The sequence below is a fragment of the Zootoca vivipara genome, chromosome 16 (assembly GCF_963506605.1).
Source record: "Zootoca vivipara chromosome 16, rZooViv1.1, whole genome shotgun sequence".
NCBI classification, from domain to species: domain Eukaryota; kingdom Metazoa; phylum Chordata; class Lepidosauria; order Squamata; family Lacertidae; genus Zootoca; species Zootoca vivipara.
The window spans coordinates 23,413,104-23,430,366 of NC_083291.1; the positions used below are offsets into that span (position 1 = coordinate 23,413,104).

The 17,263-nt window shown below is 45.2% G+C and overlaps 3 protein-coding genes across 3 annotated transcripts in view; 2 read left to right on the forward strand and 1 right to left on the reverse strand.

The window, feature by feature from the left end:
* IGFBPL1 (insulin like growth factor binding protein like 1) overlaps positions 1-238 on the forward strand; it is a 35,884-nt gene extending 35,646 nt beyond the window's left edge. Inside the window, exon 5 of the mRNA XM_035097186.2 lies at positions 15-238. The gene's annotated coding sequence lies outside the window, so the exon portion shown is untranslated. The remainder of the gene's footprint in view (positions 1-14) is intronic.
* A 1,607-nt stretch (positions 239-1,845) lies between these two features.
* TOMM5 (translocase of outer mitochondrial membrane 5) lies at positions 1,846-4,427 on the reverse strand. The gene is made up of 2 exons (XM_035097212.2): positions 4,142-4,427; positions 1,846-2,308 (listed from the first exon to the last, which is right to left on the reverse strand). The coding sequence occupies exons 1-2, from the start codon at positions 4,260-4,262 to the stop codon at positions 2,274-2,276; spliced, it is 156 nt and encodes a 51-aa protein (XP_034953103.1). The 5' UTR covers positions 4,263-4,427; the 3' UTR covers positions 1,846-2,273.
* An 11,949-nt stretch (positions 4,428-16,376) lies between these two features.
* The window catches only part of FRMPD1 (FERM and PDZ domain containing 1), a 76,107-nt gene continuing 75,220 nt past the window's right edge, over positions 16,377-17,263 (forward strand). Inside the window, 1 exon segment of the mRNA XM_060269066.1 lies at positions 16,377-16,558. The gene's annotated coding sequence lies outside the window, so the exon portion shown is untranslated.

The following is a 17,263-nucleotide window of genomic DNA, read 5'->3' on the forward strand; positions in this document are numbered from 1 at the left end:
TCCCTCCCTTCTAGGATGAAGTGATCTGACTACCTCTGAGGGAATCGGAGCCAAGCAGACTAGAAACCCATGGAATAGTGATTTGCTTTCTTAACTTGCTGAAGACTAGAAGATACCATTTTGATATTCTTATTGATTAATGGTGCAATTTGCACACCTTTTTCTTACTGTCTGATTAATACTGGGCATGTAGTTAATGATGTAATAAATGCTCAATAAAAGCATGTTGTTGTTTTTACTATTTTAATTTTCTCTCGCGTTGTACTGCCGCTGAGATTTAGTTCTAGCACAGCACCCGAGCACCCTCTCCTTGTCTCACTGGCCTTTCACTGCAATTTACTATAAAAGACAAATCTCAGCAGTAGAACTAGAATACTTGTATCTTTGAAAGTAAACCCAAAGAAAGACTATTTGTTGTTGTCTTGACTTCTGGCACTACATTGTCAACTGTCTATGTTTAATCTTTAAATAAGAAAAGGATTGCGACCTTTCCCTTCATTGTCCATACTCCTATGCTTTTAACCTATCTTGCATAATTTAAGCAAGGCAGAAGAGCAGGGCAGGCAAAAAAAGATGTACTCCTACATACATTTAACTAGGAATAAGGCCCATTGAATTCCATGGAACGTACTTCCACGTAAGCATAGGATTGTGCTGTGACACTGCCACAAACTTTCAGGCAAATTCAGTCATTCTGGTAGTACTTGGGGGCCAAAATAGCATCTTCAGATGCTTAAACTGAAGACATTTTTCATTCTCAGCATTAGCCTGCATGAGAAATGTAGGCATAGCTTTCCTTCCCAAGATAGTGATTGCTTACAAGGAGCAATTTTCTAGCAATCAGTGATTTCTCTCTCCCAACGCCTCGAAAGAGAGGAGTCATTCCTGATCAAAGAAATCTACACTAATCTGCATGACCAACAGCTGAAATAGCTATTTAAAACAGCCACGCTAGATTTTTTTGCAAAGAAAAAGCTACTGGCTGCTGACACCTGGTGGCTACTTTCATACACTGAAACATGCAGCAATTTCTTTTCTCCATTAAGGAGAGCAATTGACACTCTGGTACATCATTGATTTTTAACTCGCTTATTGTAAATCTGGCATCGTTGACTATTTGATATGGGGAAAGGAAGACTCACTAATAAGATTGCCAGCCTGTTAATAGTTTCAAGGATTGGCTTGTGGAATCGCACCAACGAGCACTGTCTCCCAAGAGCCAGGTGCCCTTTTAAAGTATGCCTCTTCTGACTGTGGATTTAGGTACTCTGGCTGCTAATTGACCTATCTCCCAAGAATTTGTCTAATCCTTTTAAAAAGCCATCTCAGGCCCCATCCATTTGCTGCAAGCAATAGCATAGAAGCCACTGTGATATGGCTGTTCCCAATGGTGGTATGGAGAGTAGCTATGTCACCATGGCTTTCCCTGCTTCTTTGTGATTATAACATAACAGTAATGCATAACCCTAGCTCTCATTCACGAGCCACATATTGATATAAAAGGCTTCTTTTCGTCTGCCCAGAAACAGCTTGCCAATCAACTTCACTGCAGGATCCCGAGTTCTACCGTAATGATGAGGGGGATGAACTTACCCACTCAGCACCATTTTCTGCTGCCTTCTTTCTAATGTCATTCTGATTCATTAAGCAAACAGGAAGACTAGGCAGATCCAACTTTGGAACTACTTAGCATCAATTGGTTTTTAAATCTTTGCATTTTGAAAAGCCTAGAACATTATCCCCACTGTTCTTCATTCCTGTCTAGTCACACTAAGCTTCTACTATCCTCCTCGCATTATATGTGAAAATACATTTGCAAAGGGAATAAAATTCTCTACAATGATCGTAATTGTAGAATGCCATGTTTAGAACATATGCCACATTTTATTTCAGCCATTCAAGATTTAACCACCAAGGCTGCACAGGATACAATGAGATACTCTGGTGATAAGCATATCATTAACATCTCAGAGATAAGCTCTGTTCCAAAGAACTCTGTTTACAGGTAGCAATTTTCCCAAATCGGTTGATATAATCTCTGAAGAACAATAAATTTGTACCAAACATAAAGAAATCGCATACTGACACATGTAAATAACTGTTACTGGCTTTCTCTCTTTGGCTCTTCTACAATCTTCTCAAATATTTCAGTAGGAAATGTCTGGATGCTTTTGTCAGGATACAGAGCCTCTTCTTCGCAGCCCATTCAATGGGAGAGCAACCACTGTCCGCCTGGGTCTTCCATTCAGCCCGTCCTTGATGTTCTTTTGTTTTCATATGCTTTCCAGCTTCTTTAAAATGAATGGAGCTGAAGAAAGAAGCATACACCCATTTTTAAAGCCACCTAGGTTTGTAGTCATAACCGCATAGCAGTGAATTCCATAAGTTAACTGTGCATTGGCACAGAATGTGGTCAACCACTTGCTGGAACACATGAAGCTTCTGGACTACTGTATACATCAATTCTACACTTGAGCATAACCCAATATTCACTGGTTGCTTCGGATACAGTTATTCCATAAAGCTTTCCTATATACCTATTAGATCATCTCTCCCCCCCCCCCTCGAATACTCAATCTAACAAATTACATTTTCATTCCTAAAAAATGTATCTATTAATCTAACATTCTCAATATATTTGCTCTTCCCTTCTCCAACTCAATCTATATATTAATTTCAAGCAACATACAGCTGGTCAACTCTTGTCTCAGTGCTGTATCGATGGAATCTCCATTTTGCATCCCAGCAAAAACAAGCAAGCTATTTGTACCTAGCTACCATGAGTTGATGAAAAATAACCTCATGTTTTGAATTTTCATATCTTAACACTACAATTAAAACTCCAGTGGGGAATCTCTGGCCTACTAGGCCGCTCTCATCATGTCCTGCCCACTGTCTGGCTTCAGAGACCCAGAAAGAAAAAGGAGTCAAGCTAAGTGTGTGTGGCTCTAATGGGATTTTCATTCCTACTATTTCCAGCAATTCTTTGTAGAATTGAGCTTCGGGAGTTTTGAAATTTGGAGATGCATCTGCCACATGAATTACATTCAGTCGCATTTTGGATCTACAAGGTGGAGTGAAAATCTCGTCTCCAAGAAGTGGCGTGTCATAAGGGGAGCTCTCTTAAAACAGTAGCAGTTTGGTTTTCGCACCATGCAGCATTCCCTCTGGCATCCAGAAGGTTGCATAGACGTTCCAGTTCCACTGCTGTAAAGGTAAAGGTACCCCTGACCATTAGGTCCAGTCGCACACGACTCTGGGGTTGTGGCGCTCATCTCGCTCTATAGGCCAAGGGAGCCGGCGTTTGTCTGCAGACAGCTTCTGGGTCATGTGGAGCAGCACACAGAAATGCTGTTTACCTTCCCGCTGGGAAGCGCACTGCTTGCTTTTGAACTGCTAGGTTGGCAGGAGCTGGGAGTGAACAACAGGAGCTCACTCCGCCGGGGGGGGGGATTCGAACCGCTGACCTTCTGATCAGCAAGCCCTAGGCTCAGTGGTTTAGACCACAGTGCCACCCGCGTCATTTGTATGCCACCACTTTACAGGGAACAATTTATGGGGGACATATAATTTATTATACACCTTTAGGCGCCAGGCAAAAACGTTCCTCTTTAACCAGGCCTTTAGTTGATTTGATTTACATCCGATGCCCTTTTAAAATGTGTTTTTTTGGGGGGGTGTTATTGGGTTTTAATTTTTATTATGCATTTTGTGGTTTTATATCTTGATTTTATTCTGTGAACCGCCTGAGACCGCTGGATATAGGACGATATATAAATTCAATAAATAATAACACATAATCAAATATCCTTTCCATTTAGGTACATCTGACTACCACCCCCGCCTCTCTTCCCCCCCCCCAAAAAAAATGTTTCAAGTACAAGCATATTTTTCCAATTCACAGATATCAACAGAAACATACTGTAGGAAACTGCAACCAATTGTGACTCCTTGTGTGTGTGGAAAGTGAGATGATAAAAAGGCCTTGGCTGGGCTGCTCTTTGGAACTCCCTCCCTAGACAAATTAGGACTGGCTCCCTCCTTACTGTCCTCCTGTCTTGGACCGGCCCTGCCTCCGCCTGACCTCGTTGTACCCACGCCGGCGCCTCCCAAGGCCTCTCTCCCCTCGCCTGCCACTCACTGATGCGCAGCGCGACCACGTAGATGAGGAAGGTGCGGACGGAGGAGAGGACGTCCTCGCGCATCTTCCGCTTCAGCTCCTCGGGGTCCAGCTTGGGCCCCAGGCCCTCGATGCGGAACATGGCCTCCTGCACCACCACGTCCTTCTGGCGTCGGCTGGGCGAGCGTCTCTCCTCCCGGCTCGGCTGGAGCGAAAGGCCGCTGCCTAGAACTCGCGCCGGAAAGGTTCTTTCGGTTTCCGCCCACCGCGGCTGCGCCGCTTTTCTGTACGGGTGCCCGCTAAGGACAAGCTTCGTTCCCCGTCGCTGCACCACTCTCCCGTACGGGTGCCCGCTAGGGACAAACCTCCTTACCCACGGTTGCCTTGTGCCCTGTACGGGCCTCCGCTAGGGACAAGCTTCTTTCCCCGTCGCTGCCCCGCTCTCTCGTATGGGTGCCCGCTAGGGACAATCTATCTTCCTTCCTTCCTTCCTTCCTTCCTTCCTTCCTTCCTTCCTTCCTTCCTTCCTTCCTTCCTTCCTTCCTTCCCACCAGAACCAACCAGAGAGCGGGGAAAGTAGTAGCAGCGTTACGAGCTATAAGAAGATGGAGCGATGCCACTTGAGTGCCCAGGGGATTATTATTATTTTTTTAGGTTTGCATGAAGGGCAGCCCTTAGCCATGTCTACGTAGAAGTATAAAAAGCCCTATTAAATCCGAGGAAACAACATTTTGAATTGCTGTGACTCCGCTGAATTACATTAAACGTCTTTTGGGAGACTAAAATTTTAATAAGGAATGGGGGGAACTTATAATTTACCTTGAAAACCATTGTAAACAGTTGAAATCGTTAGTAGGGTAGAAATAAAACTTGTTTAATGGTGAATTTTGGATATAATGGAGATTACATAAAAGATTATTATAAAAGATGCAGGAGGAAATGACTAGAAATAGGACCCACAAAGGGAAGGAGGGAAATCCAGGGGAGTTTGTGTGTGTGTGTGTGTGTGTAAGAAAGGGGAAACAAACTCCAAGCATTGGAGACGGGCAGTCAGGTTGTGCATCCATAACAGTGACCAGAGGAGGAATAACCACAGAGAAGAGACACTGGAGGGCAACCGGACACCTTCATCTGCCCAGCTGCGACAAAACGTGTTTCTCCCATATCTGACTCTACAGCCACAGCAGGCGCTGTAGATGTCCGGCAGTTTAACTTCACCCAAAAAGGTGCACTCTTCCATTGTCTCCCGAGACAAATGGATGTCAACAATTATTGTGAGCCGCTTTCAGATGAACATTTGTAGTTGGAAAAGCAGAATGCAAATATTTAAATCACATCTGATCAAAGAGCGCTTGCTCTATGTTATGTTAACATACAGAGTAAGAGAACAAGAAAAACATACATTTTAAAGAAGATTGGAAAATGTTTATTGAATATATGGGAAATAATTGTGTACAGCTGAACACGCTGGCAGCATTAAGATAAATTCAACAGTGTAAATAAGTTTTGATGGATGTAATAATGGTATACTGAATGGTATATAGTTTTTGTCAAATCTTTGTGATATGTAAAATGAACCATGGAAAGAAGAAGGGAAGTCAATATCTTAAGGATGTAAAATGAGTATTTTAAAATGCAAAACAGAAGATTTAATAAAAATTGTGTGTGTGTGTGTGCACTTGCTCTTGTTTTTTTGTTTTTTAAAAGACTTTTGCCCTGCTCTTCTGGCTCCCAGAGCACATTTCAAATATCAGTGGTGGTGAAGAAGAAGAATGAAGAACAGTTGTTTGCAAAGAAGAATGAAGCTTCATTGAGTATTACCAATGGGTGTCTCTCTAATCTTTTTCCGGCTCTTAGCTGCATGGACTTTTAATTAATGGAGGACACCCATTTCCTAGTTCCTCAAACCTCTTTTTCTCCTCCCTGGACAGGAAGTGAAAGCTGCTTATCGGGTGGGGCAAAACAAATGAAGAAACCCAGGAATTGTGACTGGGTGAAAGTGTGTTCACTCTGCAAACGCCCAAGAAAGCAACGTCTTTCTAAGCATAGCAGAAACAGCAGAGTCTTGCAGCTGGGGCACTCACAGACGTGTGTTTATTACAGCATAAACTTTCACAGATGGGAGGCAACAGAGGTATGGTAATTTGTCCAGGCACTTGCACTTGTCGGGCAGGGTGGCGGGCACATCAACACTCCCACCAGAGGAGATGAAGGGGAAAGGAGGCTCAGATGAATCCAATACCTTCGTTTTCCCTTCAGGACTATTCTGTGTGCCTGCCTTCAAGGAAGGTATAGAGGTTGGTGACACAAGAACGAGCCTTTTCAGTGGTGGCCCCCCCATTTATGGAGTGCTCTCCCCAGGGAGGTACACCTGGTACCATCACTAGCTGCTCTTAGGTGCCAGGCAAAACATTCAAATTCACACCAGCCTTTGGATCTTGATTTTAGAGGGGTACAGTAGAGCAGTATCTGTTCTTGTACATATTATTTGTGTATATTGGGCTGTTTTATCCTTAATTATGTAAACCACAGTTTTTTGGAACAAAATAAAAAAATCCTTCTAGTAGCACCTTAGAGATTTTTTAAATTTTTGTTTCAACTATACCAGACCAACACGGCCAACCTACCTGTAACTAGAACATTTGGGGGGGGGGAGTAACTAATAAAAAATTATTATTACTATTACTATTATTGGCTGAGCCTTCTAGAATTACCAGCAGCTGCAGAGGTTCAAATGATGGCAAAAGCAACAGGCATGCTTTTTTTTTACTATTCTGCATGGAAATAATTATTACGCTGCCAGCAGGGGTCGTTCTCTGTTAGATTTAAAATTAAGAGCACCTCATACTATCATTTTTCTATGGTTCTTCACCCTGAACTGCCCTGGTGGAAATCAGATGTGTAATTCAAGCTGGGATGAAGTGGAGAAATGAGGGCAGGGAAAGTTGTCAGCATTCATGCAGATCCAGATTTCACATCACTATGCTCGAAACATCCCCTCCAAATCATCATCATACTCTGCAACCTTAAGCTAGTTGTTGCAGTCCTTCAAAGCAGCTGGTTTCTGTACAAAACAGAAATTAATAAAATGCAACAGTCTGAGGCAGTGTGGTGTAGTTGTTAGAGGGCTGGACAAGGATCTTGGGAGACCAGAGTTCAATTTCCACTTAGCCGGGAAGCTCAATGGGTGACCTTGGGCCAGTCACAGGTAGGTGTGTGTGTGTGTGTGTTTGAGCAAATTATACAATCCCTGGAGAAATGACACGGGCTGAAGGACCCTCGAATGGAGGCATTAGTCATTGATTTTCCAGTTCTGTCTTTAACAGATTTAAAAAATGAGACCAGATAGCCATGATTATACACTATTCAGATTAGACCCCCTAAATAACCTATTCATTTTCCCTGATGAGTTTGACCAAACTGCGGGAGGCAGTGGAAGACAGGAGTGCCTGGCATGCTATGGTCCATGGGGTCACGAAGAGTCGGACACGACTAAACGACTAAACAACAATTTCCCTGATGACATGATGAACGGCTGCACTGACAATGCAGCTTAATAGGTGGCAATCCTTTGCATGCTGTGTAAATGGACCTATTGTGTCTGCTTTGCTTTCATTATCATCACAACCATCATTTTATTATCATGATCACCATCTGGAAATGCAAAACCCACCTGTTTCCCAGGTCTGCCTCCATCCTTAGGCAAAACACACAGGTTCCTTGGTAGGCGGGAAACAGGAAGGAAGAGGAACTAGGTATCCTTAATATCAATAGTGGTAAAGATTCTTTTCTGGGAAATGGGGCATTAACAGCTGTTGTGCTGGTTGTTCCAGCAGGTCTTGGTACAACCTGCACTCTCCACCATGAACCTTCCTGTGAATATCTGCCACTCCCTCCCATGTTCATAAGACTCACAGGAACATAGGAAGTGGCCTTATCCTGAGTCAGACCAATGGCCCAGTATTCTGCACTGACTGGCAGCAGCACCCAGAAAAGAGACTTTCCCCATCCTACTTAGAGATGCCGAGGGCAAACCTGGGGCTTTCCGTATGCAGACCAGATCCTCTGCCCTCCTTTTCCCTGTTCTCCCTTTCTCTGTTAGAAACTCATTTTGCCATTCTATGGCAGCACTTGCATAAGTGAATCTTTCAGTTTGCTCCTGTTCCCAAAAGCTACAGAGAGATGAAACACGTCACAAGCAAATTGATGGGGTAGACCAGGGGTCCCCAGAGTACGGCCCGGGGGCCGGATGCGGCCCAATTAGCCTGCCAATCCGGCCCGCGACGACCCCCGCCGCCCGCCGCCCGCCGCCCGCTCTTATGGCACGCAGCGCGGCAGCGCTCTTCCAGGTTGGGAAAAAAGCGCCGAAAATCCTTTGTGCGCATGCGTATGGGCCTCTCCCGACCCGAAAGAAGTCATTTCTGGTGCACTTCCGGGTCAGGGGAGGCCCACGCGCATGCGCACAACGGATTTTCGGCGCTTTTCCCACCCTGGAAGCGCGCCGCCGCGCCAGTACTCCTCCGCCCGCCGGCCCGCACAGGCGCGCGCTCCCCCGCCCTCCGGCCCGCCGCGCAATCGGTGTGGTGGGAACCGGCCCAAACGCCGGTAAGTCTGGGGACCCCTGGGGTAGACCAAAGGCAAGGAGTAGTATTGTTGCAAAAGTCGGGTGCCTGCCCGTCTCTCTGCCGAGTGGTGGCAAAAGCCCATGGGGTCCCAGGCACCAAAGATGGTCTGTTTCCCTTTGGGGGATGGAAGACACTATGGAGACTGCTGTGGCTTTAAGAAATATGGTTTATTCACCTATTTGCATGGGCATTTCAAGAGGCAGCAGCACAGCCAGCCTTCAGCCAGCCTGCCCTAAATGGATCTCAGCTCTTGTTCCTGCCTCTTCTTTCCAGCAACCCTTACTCCCAGACCAGACTCCCTTTTCCTGTCACCTCAAATATACACCCCATCACCTTGTCAGCCTTTCAAACCTCTGTCTCTGTTCACACTTCAGGGCAGGGGGGGGGGGGAAGAGAAGTTCTCTTGCACTGGCACCAGGCCCTCAATAGCCCTCTATTCTAACAACAACAACAACAACAACAACAAGGTAAAGGACCCCTGGACAGTTAAGTCCAGTCAAAGGCAACTATGAGGTTGCGGCACTCATCTTGCTTTCAGACTGAAGGAGCCGGTGTTTGTCCACAGACAGCTTTCCGGGTCATGTGGCCAGCATGACTAAACCACTTCTGGGGCAACAGAACACCATGATGGAAACCAGAGCGCATGGAAATGCCGTTTACCTTCCCGCCGCAGCGGTACCTGTTTATCCACTTGTACTGGTGTGCTTTTGAACTGCTAGGTTGGCAGGAACTGGGACAGAGCAACGGGCGCTCACCCTGTCACAGGGCCTTCTGATCGGCAAGCCCAAGAGGCTCTGTGGTTTAGACCACAGTGCCCACCCACGTCCTGTCTTCCCTTAATGGCCCTAGCTTGGCCAGGCTACCCAGGAATTCAAAACCTATAAGAAGCAGCATCCAGGCGCAGGTAGAAAACTGTGATACAGTACCTGGTTGTCCATCTGTCAAAAGGGTCCATTTCGCACGAGAGCAGGTTGAGAGGCAATCCCCTAATACCTGTGACCTTGATCACAAATCACCCACAGCAGGAGAGTTGCATGTCCCACTGTGATCACCGCTAGGCATCACAACAGGGGTGTAATTCAATTGTGGCACAATGTGGGTTTTGTTTTGGCTGCTTGCAGCCAGTAACCTGATTAAATGGAGCAGCCGTCGGTTCTGGCTTAAGACAACATCTGCCATTGCATGGAATTAAGCCCAGGTCCCCTTCTCAAGACAGCGTTCTTGGTCGTTCCTTCATTCTGGCTTCCTGTGCAACCACATATTGGCACAATTGCAGGTAGCCGTGTCGGTCCAATAGGAATGTAAATCCCAAAGGTGCAAGGCAGAATAATGGCAAACCCACATTGCAGCACCAGTGAATGTTTGAGCTGCACTTATTGTTTTTAGTCAGACAGGGTGGTGGCAACTGATGCCAAGCATTGTCCAGTGGCAGGTTGCAGGTAGAGGTTTCTGGGTCATAGCCTGGCACCCAAATCACAGCTTTCAAACGGAAGCGGAAAGTACAGCTGATTTGGGCAATAGATATACGACACAATATAGATTTTAAACTCTGGGGGAAACTCTGGGAAAGTGACTTGAAGTTTACAGGATGTTACTCTTTGAAGGAGAACTACTTGAAAATGATTTGCAGATGGTATTTAAATCCAAGTAGGCTTGCTAAGATGTATAAGACTGAATCAGACTAGTGCTGGAGATGCAAAGAGGTGGAGGGGACATTCTTTCATATGTGGTGGACTTGTAAAAGGGCAAAAGAGTATTGGGGAAAGATCCATAATGAATTGAAAAAAATGTTTAAAAGTACTTTCCCCAAAAAAACCCAGAGTCCTTTCTGTTGGGACTAATTCAGACTGAAATCCCCAGGTGTCAAAAAAAGTTTATTTATGTATGCCACTACTGCGGCCCTTGTTTTGTTAACCCAAAAATAATGGAAAACGAGCGAGGTTCCAACCAAAGAAGAGTGACAATTTAAGTTGACGGAATATGTGCAGCTTGCAGACTTAACATATAGAAGAAGAGAACAAGAAGAGCATGCATTTAGAGAAGATTGGAAAATGTTGATTGAATATATGGGAAATAATTGTGTACAGCTGAAAACACTGGCAGCATTAAGATAAATTCAACAGTGTAAATAAGTTTTGATGGAAGCAATAATGGAATACTGAATGGTATGATTTTTGTAAAATATGCAGGGATTTGTGATATGTAAAATGAACCATGGAAAGAGAAGAAGGGAAGTCATTGATATCTTAAGGATGTAAAAATGAGTATTTTAAATTGTAAAACAGATAATTTAGTAAAAATTATATATAGAAAAAGGAAGATAGTACAGCTGATTCCAGGTTTCAGGGCACTCCCAAAGCTATGCCTCCCAGTGGGACTGCTTGATCAGTGTTTCTCGGGCTGCTGGCTGACTTGGTGGCAGCAGCTGAGTCTCAGATACCACAGCCATTTAAATTTCCCACAAAATGCCCTGGTGTTCCAGGGTTGCAGGGCATTGTGGGAAAACCAACTACAGCTAGTGCATAATTCTGCAGCACAGTTACAGATGGAAGTGATTATGTACACATGTTTTGCAATTGCATGTTTCATTTACAATTCAAACATTTAGGTTAACCTCTATTGATACTTTCAATTTTCCAATTAAAAGTCACCTACCCAGTAACGGCATATAAAATTTGTTAGATAAATATCCAAAAAAATAAAATTTTACTGACCACTGCTTCCCAGACTCAGCCACTGCTGCCAGATAAACCCAAATTAAATATAAATTCAATAAATAATAAAAATATGTTTTTGGGGGGAGGGGAGCTATTGGGTTGTTGTTTCTATTTTTATTATGTATTTTGTGGTTTTGTATCTCAATTTTATTCTGTGAAGCGCCCTGAGACCCCCCAGGTATATAAATTCAATGAAGAAGAAGAAGAAGAAGAAGAAGAAGAAGAAGAAGAAGAAGAAGAAGAAGAAGAAGAAGAAGAAGAAGAAGAAGAAGAAGAAGCAGCAGCAGCAGCAGCTGCGGAAATGTGCAAACAGGTGAGTAGGCCCTGCTGGGGCACACAGGACCCAGAAGCTGCCCAAAGGTGCCAGTAATTGGCGCTGCCCCGGCAAGAGGTGAGTGTCGTTTGTCACTCTTGTTTCTCTGCTGTGAACCTTCCCGAGAAAGGAGAGGCAAGTGGTTGGTAGGGGAGATGCAAGCTTCTCCCTTGCCTCTCCCAGTGTGAGACTTTACAGAGAGAGTAGACCCAACCCCTTAGATTGATCATCATCTGCGAGTGCAGCTTTCTCCTGATTGAAGTGCAGAGTGTTTGAGGAAAGGGACATTTGCAGAGAAACCAAAATGCTTGCTTGCAAAGCTATTGTACTGCCAACCTTACTGCACGCTTGTGAAACGTAGACCACTTATAAACGCAATCTCCAACCCCTCAAAAGATTCCATCAACGATGTCTCCGAAAAGCTTTACACATCACTTGGGAAGACAGGCGAACTAATGCCAGTGTACTGGAAGAAGCAAAGATCACCAGTGTAGAAGCAATGATTCTTCAACATTAACTTCGTTGGACGGGTCATGTTGCGCAGATGCCTGATTATCGTCTTCCAAAGCAACTACTCTATTCTGAACTTAAAAATGGAAAGCGTAATGCTGGTGGTCAACAAAAGAGGTTTAAAGACTCTCTCAAGGCAAATCTAAAAAAAATGTAGTATAAACACTGACGACTGGGAAACAGTGGCCTGCAAATGCTCCAATTGGAGAACAGCCTTCACCAAAGGTGTCATGGGCTTTGAAGATGCTCGAACTCAGGATGAAAGGGAGAAACATGCTAAGAGGAAGGCATGCTTGGCAAATCCACACTGTGATCAACTCTCACCCGGAAACCAATGTCCCCACTGTGGAAGGATGTGTGCATCCAGAATTGGCCTCCTCGGTCACTTACAGACCCATTGTTGAGACCGTGTTCATGGAAGACAATCTTACTCGGCTAGGAGTGATCACCCAAAAAGAAGATTGATCATCAATGCACAGGTTCAGAGAAGTTTCTCTTGATCTTCTCGCTGCTTGAAGGTTCCTGGGGGATTAGAGTGAGGTCACGCAAGTGCTTCGTCACTGCTCTGCACTTTATATGAGAAGTTTGAGGAAAGCAGCAGCGTCTAGGGAGTTCACACATTCACACATTGGCAATTAGCGGTTATCTATAATTCATCCTCACTCCTTCCTTTGGCAGAGGCTGGAAGCACTGCAGAGGCAGAATCCTGAGCCCCTTGGGAGCAGCAGGTAGTGGAGGAGCCATCAACGGACAACACACATGCCAATGAGAGATGTGGCAATCTTTTTTGAGGTTAAGAGCTTCAGCGAGAGGTGCAGGTTTTAGGCGTTAAGGACTGAAGTGGGATCCTCAGAAATCCGTTTTCCCTGAGATCAAAAACACCAAATGCCACCCATCGATAACGGTGAGATCCCATGCATGTCTACTTTGCTCATTGCACTTACTCCCAGATAAGTATTCTGCCAATGAATAGAAAGGGCAATCGTATATTGTACTGTATACACTTACCTGAGAGTAAGTCTCGTTGAACACAGTGGTACTCACCCCTGGGCAGACATGTATAAGATGGTGCTCACATTCAAATTGCGAATCTATTTCGTTCCATTAATTTTGTTCCATTTGGGGAGCAATCTGTGAAAAATTGTTAATATCTGTTGCTAGAAATTAAATTTCCAACAGAGAGAGAGAGAGAAGGTCACCCAGATAAGCTTTTTCTACGAAAACTCTTGTGCTGAGTAATTTAATATAAATCAAATTGCAATAGCTGGTTGCTAGAAGGAATGGGAAGTTGATGTCACTGTTCTGTTCCATCTTGTAATCCCTCAAGAACCATTTCCAGCTGATTTTCAGCCTGGCTTTTTGTTCAAAAAAAGGCAGCCTCTGCTGAGTCCAAATCAGCTGGCAAACCCAAAAGCCAGGGCCAGCTCAGGCTGATTCCCCCAATGTCATTGCGAGTCATTTTTATAATTTGGTGTTGAATACCATTGGAAAAACTCCCTTCTCTGACTTACGAAAGAGGAGGCATCTCCTGCAGAACAGAATACAGCATCGAGCATCACACAGAGATCTGGTGTGCTATTATCAGAGAGAGGAAGGGATCATGTGATCTCAACAGTACTTACAGGGCAGGGAGTAGCTTATTAAAAATATGTGCCAGAGACACAAGAGGCATTGTTCATATCAGGATGGGAAGTTGAGCAAGATGAACTGGAAGTCCCCACATAAACACAACACGGCCTTTAAATTTCAATCATGTGCTCTTGTTGAGGAGTACATGACACTCACTCTCTCAGAATAAAATAAAAAAATTCCTTCAGTAGCACCTTAAAGACCAACTAATTTTTTATTTTGGTATGAGCTTTCGTGTGCATGCACACTTCGTCAGATACACTGAAACAGAATCAACCAGACCCTTACATATATTTAGAGGGGGGGGTGGGAATGGGTGATGGGCTGTTAGGAGTGGTAAACCTGTTGATGGCTGTTAACAACTGCTGATGGCTGCAATTGGACCTGCGGGGGGGGGGGAAGCAAGGCACAAAAGAAAGCTAGATCATGCATAATGAGATAAGAATCCGATATCTCTGTTCATGCCAGGTGGCTCCGTGGTATTCTCTGAGAATAATACACCAAGAGAACCGTCTCTTTGGGGAAGAGCTTGTGGTTCAGTGATATAGAACAGGGGCCAATCTGCAAGTGTTTGGCACCACTTTCAAGTGAATCAGACGACATCGGGTTTTTGGCAAAAAAGGGCTCCTTTTTTGGCCTACTGGGAAATGCGGCATTTACACCACCCAACATTGCTGGGGAGAATTTGTAAGTATTCGGCACCACGTTTGAGTGAATTGGACTAAGTCGGATTTTTGACAAAATCCTCAGCCTGCGGGTTAGGGCGCCAAGGGCTGGTTTTTTGGCCTTCCAAAAAAAAAGTGCTGTTTCCACCGCCAAATGTTGCAGGGGAGAATTTACAAATGTTTGGCACCACTTTTGAGTAAATTGGACAACATCAGAGTTTTGGCGAAATTCTGAACCCACAGGTTAGGGCATTGAGGGATGATTTTTTGGCCTTCTGTGAAATGTGCTGTTTGCACCGCTGAACGTTGCAAGGGAGAATTTGCAGGTGTTTGGCTTCGTTTTCGAGTGAATTGGACGACGTCAGATTTTTGGCAAATCCCTACCTCATGAATCAGGGTCCCGGGGGCTCATTTTATGGCCTAGTGTGAAACATAGCGTTTGCACCGCCAAATGTTGAAGGGCACCATTTGCAGGTGTTTGGTGCCGTTTTCTAGTGAATTGGACGGTGTTGGATTTTTGGCGAAATCCTGACCCCACGGGTTAGGGCACCGAGGGCTGATTTTTTTGCCTTGGGTAAAACGTGCTGTTTCCACTGCCAAATGTTGGGGCCCTTTGTCGGTCTTTGGCACCACTTTCGAGTGAATTGGACGGTGTCAGATTTTTGGTGAAAACCTGACCCTGTGGGTTAGGGTGCCGAGGGCAGATTTTGTGGGACAGAGTGAAACGTCCCTGCTTCCAGTTGCCTCCCTCCTGAAGCTGTTTTCCCCTAAAAGAAGCAGCCATTGCGGTTTTATTGCATGCATTCATATTTAACTTGCTGGTTTGCTCTCTGCAGACCTTGTATCCAAGTAGTACCGTAGTAGTAGCACTAGTAATATATTTATACCCTGCCCATCTGCCTGGGTTTCCTCTAAACAAGCTTAGGATAGAGCTACATGGCGATGGAAGGAAGAGACAGCCCTGACCAGAGTAGAATGGCAAATCAAGTTGATGTACTATGCCGAAATGGCAAAACTAACTGGGAAGCTCAGGAATCAAGAAAACAAGATATTTAAAAAAGAATGGGAAATGTTTATAATTTATATGCAGAATTATTTTAAACAGGTTAAAACATTAGCAGGATTTTAAATACACTTGTATTGTAACAGAATGTATAGATAACTTAGGAAGATGAAAAATTGGAGATGTATTGATATGCAGTTGAAAATGTAATCACAAGGACTCGTGGAAGGGATGGGGGGAAGCCAGGAGATTCAGAGCAATCTCGATACTTTGGATTTAGTATTATTTTTTGATGTATGTTTATTTTCTCTTTCTCTCTTTTTCTTTTTCTCTTTGTGAAAATCAAATAAAAAGAATATTAAAAAGGATACAGCTTCATGCAGTAGCTCATATATCAAGGGGCTAGTGATTATTTTTGCTCTTGGCAAATACAATGTTGTACTTAAATGGGACAGGTAACCATTTCTATCCTTGTACAAAGTAATTAAAACATTTGTTTGGATGCAGACTTGGATTGCACTTTCGGACTGTCACTATTTATCAGATGAGATCCAATCACACCCTAGTAAATTCAACTTGCACAATTAAAGCTGATTTCAAGGTCTTGTGCAGCAAAACTGCTTCCCGGAAAGATCGGAGTTTGAATCACAGAGTTTTGAATGTCTTGAATCACTGGCTCTCCAAGAAGCAGAGGCTCCAGCCGGCAGGGGCAGGGCAAGGGGCGGGGCTTCCCGGGCGGGGCGGGGCCCTAGAGCACAGCCCCCACCTGCCACTGCTGGCCGGATGGAGGCTCACAGGTCTCGCTCGCTTGCAGTTGCTTCGTGCGGACGGAGCGGCGTAATTCATGTACCGTAATTCCCCATCTCCTTTGCGCGCGCCGGTGGAAAAAGTTCCCCAGACCTCCGGCTCCTGGACGGCGGGACGTGGAGCTGGGAAAGCGCGCTCTGAGCATCACTGGGCAGGTTTGGCGGCAGAGGTAAGCGTCCCGATCCTGCGCTTGAAATAAGCAAGGAGGGGGACTTAATCTCATGGAAGCGAGCGCCGGGAGCTCAAGGCAATTTTTGCGCTTCTTGAATTTTTGCGCCCTGATGGAGAGGCGTCCGACGGGGCTTTTCCTCTCGGCCGAGGCGGCCCTTCGCCTCCTGCGATTGCCAGGGAAGGCAGGCAGGGGGCAGGGAGAGGTGACGATCGCGGCTCCAAGCCATAGCTGCCAAGTTATCCCTTTTTTTAAGGGATTTTCCCTTATGCTGAATAGGCTTCCTCGCGAGAAAAGGGAAAACTTGGCAGCTATGCTCCAAGCTGCAGGGCGCGCTTACCTCCGGGTGCTAAGCGCTGCCGTGCCACCCCATTCCTCCCTTGGGGTGCTCCGCTGCTTTCTAGGGGGTGGGGTTCGTATCCTTACCCCTGGCGGAAAGTGGCAGGCGGCTCTCGCACCCTCCGCGTTCCTCTGTCCGTCCTTCGCGAGGATGGATTGAAATGGTGCGTTTTAAGTTTTGCGATCCGGCCACTCCCTGCCGATCTGAAATCGCTTCCTCCCTCCTGCCTCCTAATGTCGCCGGAGAGTGAGTTGGAGGTAGGATAGCCCGATCGTAAGGCGCTTTAATCAGAAATAACGCAACCCCCCGCTCCGCCCAATATTTATGTTGTGCTTCCATCAAGCAAGCCCCAAATGGAGTTACTG